We start from the raw sequence: 23,364 nt of genomic DNA on the forward strand, positions 1-23,364 counted from the left end.
ATATGGTGTGAATATGAATATGGAATACCGGTGTATACCTAATCAATATTATGCTGACAGCAGGCGGATAAAACTTGAGACGAAAGGGTTAGGAAAGAATGTAAAGCTGAATATCTTCTGAACATATTGTTTACCAATGTTGCCCTACATCTTGTGCAGACAAGCTCAGATGAAACATGCATTACTACAATTCAGCCATAGATGAGGCTTGGTGTTTTAAACACAACCTTATTCGTATTTTAATGTCAATTGTAACATCAAAGTTGCATAAATATTGATTTGCACCCAATTTGCACCTGCCATTCATAAATCGCCAGCATGCTTTGTCGTTTCACACGGGGAATAATAAGTGTTCCCTGCATCAACTGGCATCAACCAATCGCAATGGGCGTAGTCTTTTGTTCGTGTTCTTGGCGTTGTTACCTGTTGCTGAAATTTGTGTCTCGTGATTCGGCCTTGAAATCGTTTGCCTCTAAAGCGACGTGCAGTGAGTCACTATTCGTGTAATCACGTTTTGTGTTACATTTCAATTATTGAGACTTATTAGTCATCAAGCTGAACAAAATTTGAGTAGCTGAACTAGCTCATACCGTTATAACAAGCAAGATTCCTACATGTAACAAGACCAAGCTGATTGAGATGGTGTGTGATTCAGAGCCTGGATTTTCGTTTTTCATAGTTGACTGCTAATTTTCAAGGAATTTTTGATATATAAGGAAAGTGCCTTGCTAATGAGATGACAGATAAAGAGACTTTTAGAGGTGCTCATGCAATGAGGAATTTTTTAAGTAGAAAGAAGAGCAATTCTGATCCAAATATAAATGCCAACAAAGCAGCAAAGCCCGATTCAACAGAGGATGCAAATGGCGAAATAGGTGAGTGTTCTCATTTCCATTTCTGTCATCTCAATGGTGCTTTTGACAATTTTGCTGCCTTGAATTGTAAAACAGGGCGGTGTTTCACGGCTGTGAGCTGAACACAACAGAGTACCTATTTGGTTTCCATGGAAGCATCAGCAAATTTGGATACTCGCAAAGCTGGAGCATTGAGCCGAAGTTGTCTTGCGCGTTGCACCAACACAGCAGCACAGCGCACTGTAGTGCGCAGAAACACCTCCCATAGTAAGATTGCCCCATGAATGTGCCATTCCAGTTCAGTTCAGCAGTGTAGGTGTCCTATCATCCTATGACAGATGTCTACAACAGATGCACCAGCTGAGAGTAGAAACTGAGGATATGGAGGAGCTGTTTTATTTCATTCCTTTGCTTAAACTTGTTGTGAGGTGATTCAAATTTATTTCAAAACAGACACATAATTCAAGTTCCTTTGTCGTTGTGACCTAGAAATTAGAAGTTCTTCGAAATTGGAATGGCAACTGGATTCACCCATGGAAAATATTTACTTCATGGTAAACTTTCTATAGCCTTGAATTGAAACTTTGTCTCATTGCAATTGTGCCAAGGGAAAAGGAAGGGTGAATGGGGTCTGCTTCATTCTGTTTGCTCTGTACAGTTGATACAGAAGTCAACCCAGCTGAGGTCAGAGGTGAGGCCCAGTCTCAAGTATTGATAGAAGTTTTTTATGCAGTGCAGTTCCTCAGCATTGCAATGTTTTTCCTTTGACCATCACATATGTGTGTCACATCACATTCATCACATCCACATTCATATTTTCATCACATCCATGTTTGTGTTACCAGAGATGTGGATTGTGGAAACTTATTTTCTGTTTACAGTCATACATTGACAATTCTAATGCCAAACAAGCTCTCTCCCTAGGAGTCAGTGTTTCTTATTTGAACTTTGTCTTCTGCATTCATCCATCCTGTTTTTTTTTCTCTGCAGGTTTATCATACCTCTCATGGGCAAACATGACCCTCTAGACCAGTAACTTATATACCTACTGAGGTTACAGGCATTGCCTTAGGCATCCACAGATGTAGTGTTTTAGGCACTGGTACATGTATATCAATTATCAAAGCTTCAATAGTTACTTATGCAGCCATGCTTCAAGTCTAATAAGAAGCCCTGTGCTGCTGCATTATAATTGTACCCTACCTGTAGTGCTAGGCCTACCATGTCATGTAGGACTAGGCACTTTACCAAAGGTCAGATGCTTGCTCGAAATGTGGTTTCAACTTCATTGTAGTCATACTCATTACCCATGACTAACATCTTTTTCACATCGCCGCAGTCACAGGTCTTCAGTCGTAATAATCTCATTATGGTCATATAAGATGCTCGTATTGTTCAATGTTTATGACGTATTTTGCATGTAGGACTGATAGAGGTCGCCTGGGATGCAGAATCCGATCCGGAAGCCGTCGAGAAAACACGCTCGGAACTAGAGCCGTCAAAAAAGATTCGGCTAGGTTTATGAAAGAATCTCCAAATCTAATCTCGAAGCAAATACATAAGATAACTCAGATATCTATCTATCAATACCAGTATCATTGAAGATGTTATCTAGTGTCGTGGGCGTCGAATGAAGAGCACGGCATTTATGATATTGCGTCCCTAGGGCTCCGTACTTCGTAGATCTTCCTCGTTCCGAGACGACTCGCCGATGCTCTGCAGTCTGTTGCCGCCCGGTGCCACGGACACTGGCACGCAGCGGCGCTGGCACGCGTAACGGCGCGCCATGTGACGCGTGACGCCGTCATCCCATCCGGTGTGGTCTCCGTGACGCCAGCTGGTGACGAGCATCCTGCGCGAGCCGCCAGTGATAAGGCAGCCGGGGCGGCCAGTCGGTCTTCGAGCCAACCCGTCGGGGTGCGGCGCCGCTGAGGTGGTCGCGCTGATCACCGGGGCCGACACGGGGGTGACTCGGCGGTGCGGCCAGTGGCCACTGTCCACCGGGCGACCGAGGTGGACACGCCGTCTGCAGTGGTGCTGCCGACCAGGCTCAGTGAGCGTGAAACGGTGTGCGAGACGACCGAATCGTGGTCGTGATCTGAGTGCCTACGGCGAGTGACGACACTCTGGTCAACCCCTGCTGGCGTGACGGGAGTGGCAGTTCGGCATGTTAAGACGCAGCTGCAGTGTCGGGGAGCTGCTCCGGCTCACCGGACCCTGTGAGTGTCTCAGATGACCCCTTTGAGGGAATGACTGGCCATGGTAGGGTGTCCCAGAAGTCTTGAAGCTTTTTTATTTTTGTCGTGTGACCTTGCTATGCCACTGATTAAGGCAAATGACGCCTCAAACGAAAGAGAATGAACTGAAGTTTTGTATTTTTATGCGTAGAGCACCACTTTAGTCAGGTGGCCCCCGTTGTGAGTCGCACAAGATTGAGCACGAGAGATCACGTTCTTCGCTGCCGCCAAGATCCCCCGGTTTGCGAAACACCGGTGTCGCCATGCCCGTTTCTGGTCAGCTTCAGAGCCTTATTTCATGAAGCGAGCCAGGAAACAGAGTATTGGATCTCGGAGAAAACATGAGCAACATAATGATTTGCTGATCAGAGTTTGCACGCATCCTGCAAAAATAAGGCTCAGCTGCTTGAGCGCGCTAAGCAACAGCCCGTTGTAATCCTTTGATTCGTCGCATTATTATGGGGCTAAAACGAATATCAACCCGTCGCAAATATAACTATGTCGCTAATATTATGTCGCTCGCTTCAGGGAATAAGACTCTGAAGCTGACAAGAAACGGGTATGGCGACACCGGTGTTTCGCAAACCGGGAGATCTTGGCGGCAGCGAAGAACGTGATCTCTCGTGCTCAATCTTGTGCGACTCACAACGGGGGCCATCTGACTAAAGTGGTGCTCTACGCATGAAAATACAAAATTTCAGTTCATTCTCTTTCGTTTGAGGCATGATTCGCCTTAATCGGTGGCATAGCAAGGTCACACGACAAAAATAAAAAAGCTTCAAGACTTCTGGGACACCCTGTAGTTGACTGACTGGCACTCGTCAATGGCTGGCTGACTTCACTTCCGTGAGTGACCGATTTATCCCCTTCAGCGGCTAGATTGACCACTCTTACTCTTACTGGCTGACATACCTTTGTCAGAGGTCACGGACCTGAAGTGGTCAGTGACTCTTGAGTGGCTGACCGGGTCATGTTGCAGTGACCATCCAGGCTACTTTGTGCAGCAATTGATCTAGATATAACGTAGGAATATTTTTATGTACGTTTTGTTAAATTGCTATATTTTCATCCTTCCTACGTTGCACGCTTCAGTCTTCAATCTGCTTCAATCTTCCGTCATGCGCTCAGGGACCTATGGTGTTTGGTCGGTGTTTCCGGCGTGTTCAGCCGTCTGCAGTGGCTAGGCAGCGGGTGCGACCGCTTCCCTGTCTCATATCTGCACGAGGCGCGGGGCGGTCGCCGCCGCATGGCGCAAGCTTGCACCGCACGTCCGGTTTGCGCCACTCCCGGGACGAGCAGCTGGGCTCGGCTCCTCCGGCCGCCCGCTAGATGGCGGACCTGTACGCTCGTGGGACGGACAGGGCCTGCGCTGCGCCCTCGGCTAATTACGATGCAGGCTGGGCTGCGCCGCTCGGGTGTCGGCCGGAGGGGCCGCGCCCCCGGCCCGCCGACCAATTGAGCATGGTAATCAGCCGATACGATTGCCTCTAGTCACGGCCGTCTTTGTCCAATGCTGCCGCCAGACTTAGTGCTGGCTGCGGTCCGGCTGGGTGAGGCACAAAGCATGAAGACTGTTTTGGTCAGCGGGGCTGTTTGCTTACGTCTCGGTCGTGCGGCTGGGGCCGTTTCAGGAAACTGGCCTATGCGCGGTGACACTGGAAGTAATCGGCCCTTTCCGCGCCCATGATGTCACCGGATGTGCTGACCGCATCACGCTCAGTTCGTGTCTCGTGCGACCTAATGCGGACGTTCCAGGCACTGGTAATGCGTACGCTGGCGGCTGTGTGGGTGGGTCAAGTTGACACATATTGGATTTGTGGACACGAGCTGACATATATTGGATGTGTTGACACGGTCAATATGTCAACATATCCTACATCGAGGGTCGACCATGACATGACTAAGGGCGGCGTACACGACCCACTCCCTGGTTCTGGGCATTCATGTTAAAACTGTTAATACATGCAGCTAATTGCTGAGTGTGGATCAACTCTGGAAGACGATAATCACGCGGCGTGAGGAATAATTTTGGCATATTTTCAGCTAAGCGCCTTCTGCGCTTGAATGGTTGATAAGAAGCCCGTAATAACCTTCCTTCTGCTGCGCCCCGTCTGGCCAACTGCGCTGCCCGGGTTGTGTATCATTCCCGGGAACTTCCCTTGTTTGGCTGGCGACTGAGATAGTGTTTATTTGCTCCCGCCCAGTATCAGTGCTAGCTATGCCGATTTGCTGTTTGCGGACGCCGAATGCCACAGAGTAGGGTGATAATTATCGCCTGATTGCAATTGTTTATAATCGATAAACGATTAGGTATAGTCGTTCCGCGAAAGACAGTTACCCAATGAGTACTGGCAGTGGCCCTTGTAGTGATGCCATTGTCCGAGCAGCTACTTGCCTGGCATTCCCAAAGCCTGTGTTACCCTTGCTCGTCTCCGTCGACGACGGACCGGAGTACCGTTGACGCTCTGAGACAGACTGCGATTTTGTCGGTGACGTTATGCTACGCTGAGTCAGCGGCCGCGTCACCGGTAGGTATGTCTGCGCTCTGCGCGCCGACATCAACGGCTCTGTGACGGCCGGCCTCTCCACACAACGGGGAGTGACCTTCGACACAGCTGACTATCTCACGGAGTCCTCCTCCTTCTTCCTGACTTAAACATGCCGCAGGCCTGGGATGGCAGTCCCGCGGCCCATCAGCTATAATAGCCGCAATAACAGACGGGATAATTATCGGCAGCAAAGGATTGGATAATTTTACGGCGGCTTTGGTCTTCCCTGAGAACGGCGTCGGGCGGAACTGCTTCCGACCCTGACCAGGGCAGCTGGGACGGCAAACTGTCGTAGAACGGCAGCGCCTTCCATCTCACTGATATTGCTGAACAGGAATGAACAGTAGGCCAAAGCGACTTGCCCTCAATCTTACACAAAAACAAGGATTGTTTTTCATCGCATGAGTGGCACATGACAAGTCGATCGGTCCTGTTTTGACTGCAGTGCCTCGGCTGGGCGCTCCCCTCCACCCCGTCTCTGGGTCGGCGGCGTTGGGGCCCCTCTGGGTGCCCGGGTGCCAGTGAACCCGGTCTGCGTCCACCCCGGTAATTGGGCGCCGTGCAGCCGCGCGCTGCTCTGCCGGGCCTCCCTGCGGCCGGTCGGACCCGTGCGCCGGCCGCGCCGCACCGAATAATCACCGCACGGCCTTGACGGGCCGCTCTGCCGACCGGCACCGGCCGCGAAACGGACGGACGGAGCGGCGCGGCCACAACACTGCCGGCCCTCCACCACTCGGCCGCCGCCGGCTGGGCCGTCTGTTGTGTTCCTACTCGCCGCCACGCACCGCGGCGGCAGTGCCGGCGGCACCGCATTCCAGCGGGCCGTCCGTCGGTCCAGGTACCCGCGGCCCGGGCCCTCGTCCAGCCGCTGCGCTGAGCCGTCGCTCGGCCGACCGCCGCGCCAGTTTGAACGGAGCGGCGCTGGGAGCAGGTGGCCGGCGCGGCGCGGCAGCGGACGCCGACCGGTGTGCGGGTCCGTCGGAGCGGCTGGCCGGGCGCGGTGGTGCTGAGTGGGTCGGTGTGTGGTCGCTGCACGGTCTGTGCTGTGCTCGGAGCTGCCGGTAGCTCGTCTGTGTCTGTGTTCGCCCCGCCCTCGGAGGGGCGCGGCGCGATGGCCGTCCAGATGAACAGTGTGTATTTCACGACGCCTCGGCCGCGCGCCGAGCGCTCGGCCAGTGTGGATCACCTGGATTTTCAGCAGCGGAGACAGGCAATCGCATCGGCACTCTCCTTCAGTGATCTGATCTCTGGGCATAAGGTGGCCGCCGCCGATGGACGGCTGCACGGCGATGGAGCAGGTGGGTATTGTAATCCCCTTTGTCCAGCGTCTTGGGACACCTTGCAAGGGGCTTGGTTCCTCGTCCGGGGCAGTCTGTTGGCGTCACCTGCATCAGACGGTTGTGCTAGGCTGCGGAGATGCGATGATTGCATACTGACATTGATGAATGATGATGTTGCTCGATAGTCTGATGTCCTTTATGATTGTGCTCCACTGTCCACATTTTTCAGTTACTTTGTGGAATCATCGCAGAGATGCGCCACCTTTACCGGCTTTACCCAATGATTACACGGATGATGTGGATGGACCGTTCAGTAACCATTATGTAACTGATGGAGCACCGCTCAGACCCAGCTGTGGCTCCTCTATGGTCGCCGATTTACCGCTTTCCGACCGACCACTGAACCCATCCATATGGTATATAATCATCACAGAGTTCCGAGCGGTGTGTGGTTAGATGCCCGAAACTACATCTGGCGACAGACCAGGATTTATCACGTTGGCAGCACATGGATGATGTGTGTTTGGATCTGTTACTCGTGATTACGGCCGAACTGTCGAACAACTAGAGCCGTTGTGATCTTAGGCCCGCTTACCCTAGCTTTGTTGTTTCCTCTCGTCAAACATAGCTTGGTCATATCGGTCCCTAACGAACGCCCATCCTCTTCAACATTATTTTTGGAAGCAGGTTATTCGTCACTGGGAGAAGAATGAAACACTACGTTCCTGGAGCTGCATGCAAATTCATTCTGGGCATCCACTTCAGTCCCCAATTTTCGCTTATTATTATTTTATCCTGACAGGGTCGGGCTTTTCTTGGCCCACCCTTCTGTTTAAAGTTGTCTGAAGTCGCTCCAACTGTCCTCCGGTGGAGCTGGCCGCTGCACTGGTCGCGCGGTTGACGGGCACGCCTCGTCCACTGCAGGACCGCACGTGAGCGGTGCGGACAGCGCCGTCCTCTCGCTGTCGAGCGGTGCGTTGGACCTGCAGTACCGGGCGGCCCGGGTCCATTGTGATGCCGAGCACGCTCCATGTTGATTCCAAGCGATACGGTGCTGCGGGCAAGGTCTGCCGGACGCGGCACGGGCTGGTTTCAATGCAGACTGCCGACTCTGTCGTGTGATGTGAATTCACAGCTGCCATGGCGTGCAAAGCCTGCCTTGTAAGAATAATGCAGTAGTTTTTTGCACAGACTCCGAAATTATGCCTGCATGGTATGTTGGTTCGACTCGTATTTTGTTCCTGCTTCCTGCCTCCTGAATTTCGCCGCAGTTCAAGCGCTAGCAAAAATTGGATTTCGTTGGTCAATATGGCTTGCAAGCCGGTTTCTGGGTAGCATGTAAATACAGCTGATGCCTGAGAGAGCTGTGCTATTCGAATAGTAGGTAGGTACGTAAGTTTTATATGTTATGCCGACTTATATAGCAAAGCAGGATGCATGCTTTAAAATCCACGCAAAAATATTACATTGTTTGGGCCAGCCAACGTCAGCTTATTATGTTCATATATGTAAGCACATGTTTTTGCTATGTTTCATGTCTGTTCTGCAAACCCAATTCCATTTGTGGTGTTTGGCGTCCGCTACAGACTTGTTTTGCGAGGTCATCCGAGATGTCATGTTCTGAGAACGACATGTGACACCCGCTGTCGCTCGCTGGCTGTCACCCAAAATCACCCGACGTCACTGCCCATCGCCAGCATACGTCACCAGACGTCATCCGCCGTCACGTGCCGTCAGTTCCCACCAGCCGTCTCCCGATGGTCCTGTCCTTCCGCTGCAGCGTTGTCCCCGCGGAGCCTTGCCCGTGTCAAACAACGGTGACCAACCGGCAGACGCCGCCGATCCGGCCCCGTCCCGGTCTCCCCAGGGAAGCAGAGCTCGTGTCCGACCTTGCCCAGACCAGAGCTCTCGAGAGCGAGAGCGGACCGGCCGCGGCCGCCGCTGTGCACTGTGCACTGTTCCGTGCATTGAGCGCGCTGGTGCATATCGGTGCAAACCGGTGCAGGGACTCTGGCCGGACAGACGCGGCGGTGTCATGGTCGTAACACGCGGTGCCGCCGGGCAGCGTCCCCGTGCGCTATCGGCCCCCGGTGACCTGTCGGAGCCGACCCGCCGATAGCAGAGGCGGCTCCGACTCCCGGAATGACGAAATCCTCAGTGGAAAATGAGCGGTTTATGGTGCACAACAGCGGAAGTGATACGACTGAAGTACTGAGCCAGCCAATGGCTCACTGATACGCCCGCGATTTCGACGTTCAGGCACACCTGGCCGTATACATCGGTCTTGTTGGAAACCTAAGAGGGCTGAAAAGAAGCAGATTGCGTTCAAAAGACTGTGCTGAACTAGTGCTACAGGACTGCGATGGATGCCCAAGCGTCCAGAAATTTGTGCACGCGTGATCAGACCACCGTTTTTGGATGGCTCACGGACCATCGTATCTGAGAACCACAGATCACAGGGCACGATTATGGAACCAATTTGGCCGCAACGCTCCCTTATCGTGCGTCTGTCTGCGGCGTTAGCGCCCCTGGCGTACCGGTCACGGCCTGGTGAGTCCAGCTGACTGCCGGTCAGTCTGTTCCGTGTGTGTGGCCGGCCTCGGCAGCGGCGAAGGCCAGGGGAGTGCCACCGGCCGTCCTCCCCAACCCCTCCCGCTCCCGTCCACCTCAGCACTCAATTCTCCGTCTGGAGGGGGCAGTTTTTTTGCCAACGGTCGCCATGCCATTCACCTGTTTGAACAATGGTCCGTGGTCAGCCGGGCCGCCCCAGTCTCGTCCCTCGCCTCCCCCTACCGGACCGCGCGGGTCCCTCTCCAGACCCAGGGACACCCTTCCCTGACCAGGTAGTGCCGGTGACGGCGGCCCTGTGTGGATAGAGCGGGGTCATTTCTGCCGGCCTCGCCGAGCCGGTGGTCGGACCACGCCCCGTGCGCAATGTGCCCACCGCCGCCCCCTTCAGCCCCACCCACGCCCGTTTATGGGCACACGATATCGCTCAAATCTGCCAGATAGCGAACGCTTATTACGCACACTGTCATGCGCTGAGACATTGTTTGAACATAATCATGAATTAAGGAAAGAAATGATTTTACGGAAATGCGAGGAGGAAATGAACGATGCATGAAGCTAACTGCCAGGGATATTTCAAACTTCATCACATTTGGTGAGATGATCAGTCGCCTTGTTCACTCATTCTACTGGGACAGAGTACTAAGAAAGGACTGTTTCTTCGTTTCTCGGACTTGTTTTTGTGTGTGTAAACATCATCCACTGCCCTCCACCATATCTTTTCGTCTGCGTTCTCGCTAGAGGACCGACTGGGGCGTGGGCCTATTATCGGCCGGCCGGCTCGTGCTAATCTGACTGCGGCCCCAACCGATAGGCGTCGGCGTGTCTCGCGGGCAGTGTGCGGCCGGATGGCGAGCACGGACGTGCTCTCTGTGGGGTCGTGTGTGACACTTGTTCTCGGCGTGCGTCTCGGTGGAGCACGCGACGAGCCCGCGCGGTGCAAGTGATCGGTGGTTAGCTCTGCTGCCGTGTGTGGTGGTTATTGGCGTTGTGACGGCTGACTGTGCCGTAGTGTGATGGTTTGACGCTCTGCGGTGTGACGTGAGGCGCCGTCGTGTCACGGAGACAAATTCTAAACGCGTCCGAGAGTCAGCTGTCCTAGCTTGAGCTGCATTTAGCGGGCCGGAGCTGAAGCCATGAACGAAACGTTTCCTCGTCCCTCACCCGGTAAGCCTGGGAAGCAAGATCCGTGAAGCGAGGTCATGCACGGTCACGGTCAGACAAATTTGATCAAAACTTCTTTGACTTTTCTGTAGGTATTTGGTGGCAATGGTGACAGGGTCCGCAACTGTTACTACTTGCGATCGTTTATTTTGTTGTTTTGATAATTTTCTTTAGCGATAAAGCTGAAAATGTAGTTTTGGTTTTACATGCCAATCTCAGTTCACTTCTCATCTTATATTGCAGCTTAAATCTTTACACAATTACACTTGCCAGCATTTCGCATGTCTTTGCTAGCTTTACCTGTCGATAACATCGTTTTTTCCTGCCACTAAGTTTGTTTTTCATTTGTTCCTTCTTAGTTTTCGGCTTCTTTTTTAGTCGTTCTACTGGCATTCATCGATTTTCGCTCTGGTTCTTTTCCGATAGACTTTGAAGCGTGAGGCCTTAAAGGTAGTGTGCCAGCTTTCCTGGACCGTATGGAGTTAATGGCCCAGATAAGGAGAACCGGATTTTTAGAACTTATCCATACCTTCAGAACTCATGGAAACGTCTTAAATTCTTCAAATTTTGAGTACCCCAGTGCGAAATTCGCCCCGACGGGTTGTCGGTCGTACCCCAACCACAGTTCACACCACTATGAACAATAAATGCACACACTGAAATCGCTATTACCGATATGCTCATCCAATCAAGTTTCGATAAACCCGTTCATCATCAGCTCCTGCGGTTTCGAACACGCCTGTTAGGTGATGCGGTAGACCGCGCCCAAAGCCAGGGCCCCGGTAACGTGAGGTAGCCGAGTCAGGGCAGCGTGCGCTGACCCAAGCCGGAGCCGCGCGTCCTTCCGGTGTCATGTGATAGCCCGGGGCTGCCCGCGGGGATGCGGTAGACCGCGCCCAAAGCTGCGGCCCCGGCTTGGGTCAGCGCACGCTGCCCCGACTCGGCTACCTCACGTTACCGGGGCCCTGGCTTTGGGCGCGGCTTCTGCTCATACTTTGTGGTGCGGTGGTGGTGCGTCGGGCTGCGCGCTCTGACTTCGGCCAAGAAAAATGCGTCAGCTGATCATTGTCATTTCTGCCACTTGCGTGTGGTGAAATGGGGTCATAACTTATGAGACGGCTTTTTCATATCAATTATTTTACATAAAATCATATTTCAAACCATAAATAATGTTCGACAGCCAAATAAAAGAAACAATACCAATACAGGCTTACAGTTTAAGGCTCGACATTGTGTTGTCTACGATTAGACAGCTGATAACTCATTCCCGTACGTCGTATGGTCGTAACACTATAATGACCTTTGCTTATTGTCACATGTGCGCCGCATTCGCGATTGTTGCCGACGCCTGTTTGCAGGTGAGCCCACTACAGTTGTTATACATATTGTTAGGGTTCTGTCCCAGCCCCGTCTTGTCCCGTCTTTCCACTTCGTAGTTAGAAAAATACAACGTTTCAATTATCTTGCATTTTCCATACGACTTCTGTCACAGATACAAAAATCGTTCGGCACACAGCCCCTACCAAACACCACACACAGCGTCCAACCAAGAACTCCTCTCGGCCCGCCAGAAAACACCATTCCAGCCCCGACACGGGATTGGCCCAGAATCGACCACGCAACAAGTCTTGGCCAATCCCACCGCTACTACCATCCGATAGAAGAGATGGGCGCGGACAGTGGCGACGATTGAGTACCAAGTAGGCATAGGGATGGGAAAATAAACAATCTCTTCCTCCATCGACGTGAATGACGCAGCTCTAACGAATAACGGCGCAAATGGCTGCCAACCCGCTACCAAATCCAGTTTCCTCTATCGCTTACCCTCACATCCCCCTTCCCTTAAATTCACTAGGACGCGTCATACGTGAATCTATATGCCTAGTGACATCAACTCACTTCGCTGGTTTTGCTACACCAAACCAGTCGCACGAATCGGAGTATGGCAGCATTCGTACAGTGCACACAAATCAAACAAACATCCGACAGTAACATCGTTCTAACTTAACTCTTAACTTTAGGTCACACGTCCCACTACTGGTGCGTCATGTACCGGATGCTACCGACAGCATCTTCCATGTCTCAATCACACAATAGTTGACGAGTATCATCACACCATACCACTGGAATGTCAGTCGAGAAAACGACGAGGGCGACGCACCTCGCGTCCACATCTCGTTCTCACCACTGTCTCGGCTGCCCTGACCTCTAGGTCACCGGGCCCGGGTGACGCCCCCACCAACCGCGAAGGTGGCGCCACGGTCGCCTGCCCAGGTGCCGCCACTGACAAACGTTCACCGTCCTCACACGTCTGTGGGCGCTGCTCACCTGTCTCAGCACCTGTCGTCTCCAGCGTCCGCTCGTTAGCCACTGTCGTCCCCACCGGCCGTCCATCGGCCGTCACCGCCATCGGTCGTCCATCGGCCGTCACCGCCATCGGTCGTCCATCGGCCGCGATCAACTCCATCGGTCGTTCACCAGTGCTTGCCTCGTCCATCGGCTGCTCTCCGGTAGCCGACTCCTCCAGAAGCTGCTCTCCAGCAGCCGTCTCCTCCAACTGCCGCCTGCCAGCAGTCACCTCGGCCAGCTGTCGCTCGTCAGCAGCTGTCCCTGCCAGCAGCCGCCCGCCAGCAGCCGCCTCCGCCGGCCGTCGCTCGTCAGCAGCCGTCTCATCCAGCTGCCGCTCGTCGGCAACAGCTTCCGCCTGCTGCCGCCCGTCAGTAGCCGGCCATGGCCTTTCTCCGGCCACTGTTGTCGCCTCTGCCCACGGCAGGCCGCCTGCCGTCGCCACCAGCTCGAACTGCCTGCTGTCAGCACCGACCGCCTGTGGTCGCCCGCCGACTGTGCTGGTCTCCGGCTCCGTTTCACTTCCAGATTCCACAGCCACTTCCCGGCTGTCCCAGGTATCAGCTCTCTTGAGATGCGCTCCATGGATCCACCTCCGTCGTCTTCCTTTTCTGAGTAGATAGTCCGGTGGTCTGCATTTGATGATTGAGTACGGTCCCTCGAACTTTGGCTGCAGTTTGCCCTTGACACCTCTCTCGGCACGGAAGTTTCGGCACCACACTGTGTCTCCCAGCTTGAATGCTCCGGTGGATTGCGCGTCAGTCCTGCGGCTCTGCTCCTGCTGCACGCGCTCAGACACCAGCTGGTGGATGTCCGTCAGCCGACCCCGTAGACTCTCCACGTAGCGCTGGTAGGTGCGCTGCTTCAGCTGCTCTCCGTCCAACTCTGCCCTGAGCACGGTTCGAGGCGAGAAGCCGTGCACCAGTTCAAACGGAGTGAAGCCTGTGACAGAGTGGGTACTGGTGTTATACGCGGCTGCTACTAAGGGAAGTAGTCCAGGCCAGTCTTCCTCAGCTGTGAAATGAGACAGCATTTCACACAGAGTCCTGTTGAATCGTTCAGTGACGCCATTGCAGCATGGTCTGTACACAGTGGTCCTCAACTTCTTGATTTTGAGCCGCTCACACAGACCTCGTACCAGTCCACTCTCAAAATTCCGTCCTTGATCCGTCAGCAGCGACTTCATTACTCCATACCTGCTGATCACCTTCATGAGACAATCTGCTACATCTTCGGCTGTCTGCGTTCGCAGTGCAAACAGCTCCACCATCTTGCTAAACAGGTCCGTCACCACCAAAACGTATCGGTAGCCCTGTTCGGTCCGAGGCAGCTCCATGATATCAGCAGCCCATTGCTGAAGCGGTTGACCCTCCACAGGCACCGCTCCTCTTCCTTCCTGGCACGCTGTCGTCTTGGACTTGTGGGCCAAACAGGATGGACATGAACGGCACATCTGCCTCACGTCCAGTCGCATGTTGTGCCAGAAGTAGTCCTCTGTCAGTCGGTGAATCGTCCTGCGCACACCTCCATGTCCTGCCGTAGGAACATCATGTGCCAACTCCAGCAGCTTCGTGCGCAGACTCAGGGGTACAAGTACCTGCGGCTTCTGATGGCCCTTTGACTCTCTCAGAATGATGCCGTTCTTCAGGCTGAGTCCTCCGAGCATGCTGTAGAACTTCAACTCCTTGACTTCACTGTCAGTCAGGTCCTCTAACTTCAGCTCTTTCCCTTGTAGATGCAGACTGAGTCTTCTCAGTACTGGATCCCTTGCTGTTGCCTCTCTGAACTCAGCCTCACCCTGAGTTGATGCTGACACACTGCCGACAACAACAGCTTCAACTGTTGCTTCATCAGCCACTTCTTCTCCATCCTCATCGTGACCTTCTGAGTCCACCACACGTCTCAGATATAGTCGGTGTAGTCCCTCGCTCTGTGGTACGAACTCCGCTGCGTTCACATTCAGCTGGCTCTCCTTGTCTGCTTCAGTAGGCTCGTCTTGTCTGGATAGAGCATCCACATGAGGAATGGAGCTCCCTCGTACATGCTCCACGGTGAAGTCGTATTCCTGCAGCTTCTCAAACCACCGGTACAGTCGACCGGACGGTGGCTTGGACTTCTGCAGAAACTGGATTGCCTCATGATCCGTCCTTATCTTGAAGGGCTTGCCGATCAGGTAGTGTCGATACTTCTTGACCGACTTGATGACAGCAGCCAGCTCTCTTTCGGTTGCCGACCAATTCTTTTCAGCCGGTGTCCATTTGCCTGAGGCGTAGGCAATGACGCCCTTTTCCTGGCTCAGCACAGCTCCCCATCCAGTGCCACTCCCATCAGTCGTCAGCGTGAATTTCTCCATCACATCCGGGAACTTCAGAAGCGGATACTCCTCCAGATCCTTCTTCAGCAGTTGGAAGTGTGACTCGCACTCCTCAGTCCACTTGAAGGTCACCCCTTTCTTCAGCAGGTCCGACATCACAGCTGTCTTGCTTCCGAAGTTTGGAATATACTGCTGGTAATAGCCAACAAAGCCCAGAAATCGCCGCAGCTCCTTGACTGACCGTGGCGATGACCACTTGCGGAGAGCTTCCACTTTCTCTTCAGCTGGTCTGATGCCTTCGGTGCTCAGATGATGCCCGAGGAAGTCCACTTCAGTTACGGCCACTTTACACTTGGTTGGGTTCAGCAGCAGCCCTCCATCTCGGAACTTCTGAAGTAGCTCCTTCAAATCTCGCAGGTGTTCCTCAGTCGTCTTCGAGAAGAGGATGACGTCATCCAGGTAGATCATCACTTGTTTCCAGGTCATTCCTTTGAGTAGGTCTTCCATGATTCGCTGGAAAGTTGCTGGACTTGTCTTCAGGCCAAACGGTTGTCTGGTCCATTGATGAAGACCGAACTCTGTGGTGAAGGCGGTGACTTCCCGTGACTTCTCTTCCACTGGGACCGCCCAGTATGCTGCTCGCTGGTCTAACACCGTGAAGATGGTTGACCCCTGTGTCGCCTCCAGCATGTCCTCGATTCGTGGTAGCGGGTACGAGTCATGTTTGATTACCTGATTAACTGCACGGTAATCACAACACAACCTCATGCCTCCATCCTTCTTCTTGACGATCACTACTGGTGAAGCCCAGGGCGACGATGATGGTTCCACGAGGCCCTGCTCCTCCAGCTGATCCAACTGCTCCTTCAGCTGCTTCCTCAGGTGCAGTGGAGTGCGGTAGGCCCTCTGCTTGATTGGCCTGGCTCCTCCTGTGTCGATCACCAGCTGATGGGGTCCGTTGTACTCTCCTACCTCCTCTGGGCTCTTCGAGAACACATCCTCGTAGCTCTGCAGCAGCTCCTGGAACTGGGAACGAGCCGGCTCAGCAAGGTGTGACACATCAGGCAGACCCTCTGTCTTCTGCATGTGGCACAGCTCCGTATCCATCAGCTCATCCTGCCCCAGGACTGTCCCAGCTGGGATCACGACTTCATCATCACTCATGTTCAGCAGTCGAATCGGGATCGCTTGGTGGGCCAGACGTACCGAGGGTGCCATGACTACTCCATCCACCTCGGCTGGGTAGAACACTCTCGGCTCAGCAACTGTCACCCTGCGGATACTCATGACAGTCTCTGCCCAGGGGGCACATGTGACTGCACACCTAGCCCTCACAGTCGACCACCTCGGGATACTCCTGCCCTCAACTGTTAGTTGTCCTGTCCCACAATCGATAGTGGCCTTCAGCTGTTGCAGGACATCCATACCAATCAGCACACAGTCAGTGAGGTCTGCTACAACAAAGCTGTGGGGAAGGGTGGTGTCACCAACCTGCAGCATCACAGAACATCGTCCCATTGTCGTTACTCTGGTGCCGTTTGCTGCGACGAAGTGCTCGGACTCAGATGATGTCGCCTCCCGCTCCAGTTCCAGGTCATCAGCCACCTCCTTGCTGATGATGCTGGTCACACTCCCAGTGTCCACCACCGCCTGTACCTCCGTCCTATTCAGACAGATGACTGCCTTGACCTCCGCTGGCTGATCGGAGCAAACACGCCGCACAGTTCCTGATGCCTCCTGTGCTTGTCCCCCTCCTGGTATGGATCCGCTTGCTTCCGACCTCTGTGCCCCCGGCTGGGAGGGACACTGTCGCTGAACGTGGCCCCGGCCTCCACACCTGAAGCATGTCTGTGTGACATCCCGGCTTGATCCAGATCGACAGGCAGCTGCAAGATGTCCTCGTCGACCACAGCTGAAACAGGTCGAGGCAGGATCCCGGCTTGATCCTGTCCGACAAGCAGCTGCCAGGTGTCCCTGACGACCACACTTGAAGCATGTTCGTCGGTGGTCTGGTGCACCCCTGGCTGAAACAGTTCTTACTTCCTTTGGCCTGTTGGTGTCAGTTAACTCGTTTTGAAGTTCTTCGGTTGTTTTTATTCTTTCAAGTCGCCTCACCAATGCTTCTGTATTAGTAGCTTCGCTGTCTAGTACCCTCAGACGCCACTGACTGGGTACAGCACGGGTAATCTGTTCAGCCACCAACTGCTCTTGGGCCTCCACACTCAGCTCTGGCATAGCAGCTCTTGCCAGTGTTTGCAGTCTTCCTACAAAGGCCCGAGGCTCATCTGAGGCAGCCATCTTTAGCTCATAGAACCTATGTAGAAAGGCTCGTCGTTTCTCGGCTGGTACCAGTCGCTTCATCACATGGTCCTTCACCTCCTCCATGCTGGTGAGGGTGACGTCCTCTTCCAACTCTCTGGCCAGCCACTCATGGGCCTCCCCGAAGAGTGCCGGCAAGATGGCTCTCTGTTGACTGTCGGACCACCCGTTGGCCCTGGCCACTCTTGTAAATCCCCTCATGAATGTCTCAGGGTCTTCTCCCTCCTTATAACCACGGGGCTTGAAGACCGAACCGGATGGCTCCATTTCACTGGTCTGGCTATTTACGTTAAGATCAGATTGCAAAGTTACTGGTTTATTTTCCAAATCCTCAATATTCACTACCTGAACTTCCTCTTTTATCTTGCTCTTGATTTCACTCATGCGCCAGGATTGCCTCGCTCCGTTGAGTCAAATCCCACTTCTGTTGTTAGGGTTCTGTCCCAGCCCCGTCTTGTCCCGTCTTTCCACTTCGTAGTTAGAAAAATACAACGTTTCAATTATCTTGCATTTTCCATACGACTTCTGTCACAGATACAAAAATCGTTCGGCACACAGCCCCTACCAAACACCACACACAGCGTCCAACCAAGAACTCCTCTCGGCCCGCCAGAAAACACCATTCCAGCCCCGACACGGGATTGGCCCAGAATCGACCACGCAACAAGTCTTGGCCAATCCCACCGCTACTACCATCCGATAGAAGAGATGGGCGCGGACAGTGGCGACGATTGAGTACCAAGTAGGCATAGGGATGGGAAAATAAACAATCTCTTCCTCCATCGACGTGAATGACGCAGCTCTAACGAATAACGGCGCAAATGGCTGCCAACCCGCTACCAAATCCAGTTTCCTCTATCGCTTACCCTCACAATATCTAAAAACCGATAAACTTTTAGGCGAAAAAGGCACTATTCCAGGCCCATTTTTGATTTTTTTGCGATATTAGGTAAAAACAGAAGCTTCTTATCCTAGGAAAAATAAAATGGGAAATCTTTCAAAGGTGGCACACTACCTTTAACTACAGCTTTGTGCGGCTCAAAGGCAGCTGGGTCACTTTATAGTGAACCCAGATAAAATGGCACGTAAAAGCAAGTCGCTGTTACCGATAATAACAAGAGTCATTGTCTCAAGCGTGTCTGAGAGTACCCATACGAGTACCCAGGCGTTTGTGCGGCGGTTTCGGCTTGATGTTTGGACTATGGACTAGCTGACGGTTATATACGGTTATTCCCGCTACCCACTGGTCGGCTTCTCTGACAGGCTGAAGTCCAAGTCGACTCAGTGCTGGCCAGTGCCCACTGACCGCCGCCCACGTATGTCGACAAACTGACTGAAATAAAACCCGAACTATCTGGCACTTGTGCTCTCCCATAGCCTGCCATTCACGGCGTTAAGTGGATGCCTCTGCGGCAGCTGTGCGTGTCTGAGCTGGTGTATCCAGAAGAGGCTGTTCCGGTCGGCCGACTGCCGTGACTCGTGTCCATCCGAGCAGCACGCGTCCGATCCGCTCCGGCACGTGCTGGCACTCATCCCCTCGGACATGGCGTCCGGTTCTGATTAATGGCCCCTGAGATACGACATCAGGCCATGTTTAGTGCTCGGAGGTCCTAGAGTTGTGCTGATCGGGATAGTCCTTCGGGCGAAGCAGAAGGCCCTGTCCAGTCTTCAGTGTCCGGTTGTCCCTAGAATAGTATGTAGAATACAGCCCAAGTTGTTTCGTGATTCGTCGGAAGAAGGCTATCAGATACACACCGCATTTCTCGGGACATTGGCTCGTCCCTTATCATTGCGTCTTCGTCTGTTCGCATGCCGCTCTTATCTCAACATATCGTCATGTGGCACTCAAGTTCGAGTCGCTCTTTGGCGGTTTCTTCCCATAAAATGGTGATCGCCGTGGTGACGACCGGCTCAGGCCGTTGGGACTAGGCGTGAATGTGGCGCACACTTCCCTGTTACAATGCTTCTCGTCATAGATCTTTGGTCTGGTTAGTGGGACGCGGTATGAAGTCGTGTGATTATCTGCCATGAGCAAACTGTGTCAGACCCTGTGCTGGGTCCTACCCGTGTGGCGGATGTCGCCGGGTCCTGCCTGTGGCGAAAAGTGTCGTGTGGACACTGGACGGCGCCGGGTTGTTGGACGCCGACTGTTCAGAATCCTGTGGCAGAGGCGGTGCGGGCCTTGTAATGAAGACTGCCCACTTCTACGGAAGGGTATCCCTGAGTGACGAGGGAGGTGCGGACCGCGACTTGTTTGTGCGGCTGGACCCGCGGCGGCGCCGTGTGTGGTCCGCTGTGTTATTCGCCGCTCCTCGCAGAGGGCGGACTGACCAGCCACTGACTCCTCATACCGCCTGTCGGGGCCCGACCATGGGCCACCTCACCTCACCGACCCGACCCAACTGCTGTTCAGACCCGCCGGTCTGCCCAGCCGGACCTGCATGGTCTAAGGATTCGTCGGCGCCGATGACAAATGCCGTGCGGATGCGTCCAAAAACCAAGACCGGAACAAACCAAACCAATAGATTATGGAATCTTCGATCATCATTGCCGAATTCACTTTGGGATGGTTGTTGCATAAACCACCAAGGAGACTTGGTCGGTATAAATCTACACCTGCCATGCTTCCGTGCTCACCACTTCACGCAGCGATTGCAGCTTCAGTCACAGGGTTACGGGTCGGAGCTCTAGCTCGTCTCAGGGCTACCGTTTCGGGCGCCTTATTATATAGCATAATCGATAATTATCCTTATCTCGTGCAGTGTAAGAGCAGCATAAAACATGTAAATCTGGCATTTATGTGAATCCATTAAACTTTCATTTTCAGTCTTCCAGATGAGTGGGGTTCACGATGTGAAGTAGAGGTTTTCACTAATTAGCATCGTTGGATGTTGTTTTACCCGGATTTTATCGATGATTTGTGTGGTACCAATTAATGACAATATGATAAACGGGATATTTTGGGTCAATCATGCAATATGGCTCGTATTTTATTGTCTCCATCATCATCATCTGGCCGCATTTTCTTCTGTCGCCACAGTCTTGTTCCTTTTCATGTTCTGCCTTTCCCTTGGTTGTATTCCAATCAATCAACCTGTGTCACGAATCGAAGACGCAGCATCATAGCACGGAAGGGTATCATAGGGTGGTGGTATTTACAGATCTGGGCTTAGAATGGTGACATGGAGTTGGACACGGTCACGTAGCTGGGAACGGAATAGCGACATGTAACTGGACACAGAATGGATCTTGGCGTGGACTGGTCGTACGAACTACGGATCCGGCCACGGGATGGTGGCACGTCGTGTTCTGAGGATACCTTCAGTCAGCCGTCAGTGACAGCGGCGGCAGTTCTGACAGCCGGGAGTCGGTAGTAGCGCTGGCCGCTGACAGCCGGGAGTCGGTAGCAGTGCTGACAGCTGCGGTCGGCGGTCAGCGGCCGTGCTGACTGCCGGTGTCAGTAGCAGCTCTGGCCGCTGACAGCCGGGAGTCGGCGGCAGTTCTGACAGCCGGGAGTCGGTAGCAGTGCTGACAGCTGCGGTCGGCGATCAGCTGCCGTGCTGACAGGCGGGGTCGGTGCCGGCTCGTCGGACGGAAATGGGGCCCACCTCCGCCGCCGGCCGCGTACCTGACATTCCCGAGGACAGAGTCGGACTGACGAGCGACGCTGGCAGCCTCCGGCGCCCACTCCTCGCCACCCGACCCCTCTCCACTCTCCAGCCGGGAGGTGGTCTGACAGACCATGTCCGACCGCTCCTCTCACCCCCCCCCCCCTCCCCGACACACCGCCCCTCTAGGCAGAGAGGGAGGTTGAAAGATGAAAATCTCGGAAAACCATGAATCAGGATTGTCTTGTGCTGTTTTCGAATGGAAGCATACCAATTTTGTTTAGTTTGTTCCTTTTAGTAAGTTGGTCTCAAACAGAGGTCTTGAGAATCTTGAGCCTGTCACCGTCTAGAATGATTCAGGGAAGCGAATTCGCTTCTGGGGAACCTGTTCCCAGGCTGGTTATATGTGCGTTCTATATTGAACACACACGGCTGGGAATTTCTCCAGCAATGTAACATTGGCCCGATCTGAAGCTCAAGAGGAAAGTTGGGAGCACGCTGGGTATTTTTAACCAGCGCCTGATTACTAGTGTCTACTATTGTCCTGACTCCTGACGCTACTTTTCCTGGGAAATCCGTTTGTGACATTTATGAGATGTTACGATACGTGCACATCCGTAATGGCCTCAAGTGAATTTCCCGTGTATGATCCTAATATTGGAAGCAATCTGTCCACATTTCGTACATATTTATGTTCGCAAATGATCATTGCCTTTCCGTTGCAATGTAGTTTTGTTCTGGTAGCTGGTGTCTATTGTTGCTCGCTTCAACCTCTATGAAACGGGCTCGTGGCATTATGCAGTGGTATATTAGCCTAGCCGCTTAATTACACTCCGCCTAATGGTAAGCTGCTCATGAATGCGACACAATGCAGCAATTAGCAAAGACGATATTGATGTTGCAAAGACGGTAATGAATCCTTGCGCGTTTCCCATGTCGTAGTATTGTGGAAGACACTGATCTTTGGTATATGACTTGTCAAAGCGCGTTATTTCCTTTGCACCTCCGTACAACATGACTGTGATTGGCTACCAATAAATTAGCACGCAAATATTTTCAAATAGGCGTTCGTTCACCTATTGCTCATTCAGACCACAAAGCATTTGCAGTATAATATCATGGATACCTGGCATGACGGATGATATCTGCTAATTCCTGGCGCATAGTGTCGCTCTTATTTCGCATACGGTGTGCTGCCCCGATGTTGAGCGTTACTGGTCTCGTGATGCTGAATAGCATTCGTGCTGTGATTGAGCTGTGGTCACGTAACACTGACTGACATGCCGTCGTGCCCTGAAGTCGACCCACGCGTGCGACCGGACAGGTGGTCGCGTGATAGACGCGTGCAGTGGTGCAGGGACGCGAGTAGTGACACGTGACTTTTGCAGAGTGTAGTGCGAATAGTGCTTTTAAATCTCTGTCCATGATAGCTGCGCGTTAGGTGTCCACTGAACAACATGGACGTGGTGAAATCATTTATACGAATCGTCTTTTGGAACAGTCTTCTGCCACGGTACGCTATAATGGCCGCTTGTGATCGGGTGGCTAGTATCATTGGCATGCCACCCACCACTGAAGTTCGGAGGGTATACTCCGGCTGTCGAGATTGCCCTCACGGTCGGGACTGAACTAAGTGACGGCTTGGATTATGAGTTGATAAGGATCGATAGCTTCGGTAGCGTCATCGGGGAGGGCGATAGGGTATTCGATGATGTCATATTTCCACCGACATCCCAACGCCATAAGATTGTTCAGCTAGCGCCGCCAGACCTCTAACAAGGATGCAGAATCGACAGATACTATGCGTGAGAAGGCTTATAGCGCCGTCTGACTGTTGTGTTGTGTATGAACTGAGCGCTAATTCCACAATGGAGAGTCACTGCAATAATCTGAAACCACGCGGAGGGACTTGAGCTCAAGTACCGTTCTCAAGCTTATAAAGTCTGAGAGTGCTAGATAAAACAAGCTATGATCAATGTCCCACGCTCTGCCGTTTGGGTTTCTGTTTGACCATCGACCTTGTCCCCTGTGCACTTCGGTGTACCTTCATCTATCAATTTTATCTGCATCACTGTCTTTTTGATTTCGTGAGGCGGATGCTCTGTCGATTGGTCGTTATCTCATA

General features: G+C 53.0%; 1 protein-coding gene across 5 annotated transcripts in view; it reads left to right on the forward strand.

The window, feature by feature from the left end:
• The first annotated feature begins 367 nt into the window (after positions 1-367).
• Positions 368-23,364, forward strand: part of LOC122377719 (phosphatase and actin regulator 4B-like) — a 36,088-nt gene continuing 13,091 nt past the window's right edge. For 2 of the 5 annotated variants that reach the window (XM_043358082.1, XM_043358084.1), the window contains exon 1: positions 6,534-6,938. In XM_043358082.1, coding sequence (XP_043214017.1) covers positions 6,752-6,938 — 187 coding nt within the window. In that variant the 5' untranslated portion in view covers positions 6,534-6,751. Of the gene's footprint in view, positions 876-6,533; positions 6,939-10,319; positions 10,656-23,364 lie in introns of those variants that run through there. The other 3 variants (XM_043358083.1, XM_043358086.1, XM_043358085.1) reach the window with 3 other exon arrangements.

This window comes from Amphibalanus amphitrite, unplaced genomic scaffold (assembly GCF_019059575.1).
Source record: "Amphibalanus amphitrite isolate SeventyFive unplaced genomic scaffold, NRLGWU_Aamphi_draft 000049F_arrow, whole genome shotgun sequence".
Taxonomy (NCBI): Eukaryota; Metazoa; Arthropoda; class Thecostraca; order Balanomorpha; family Balanidae; genus Amphibalanus; species Amphibalanus amphitrite.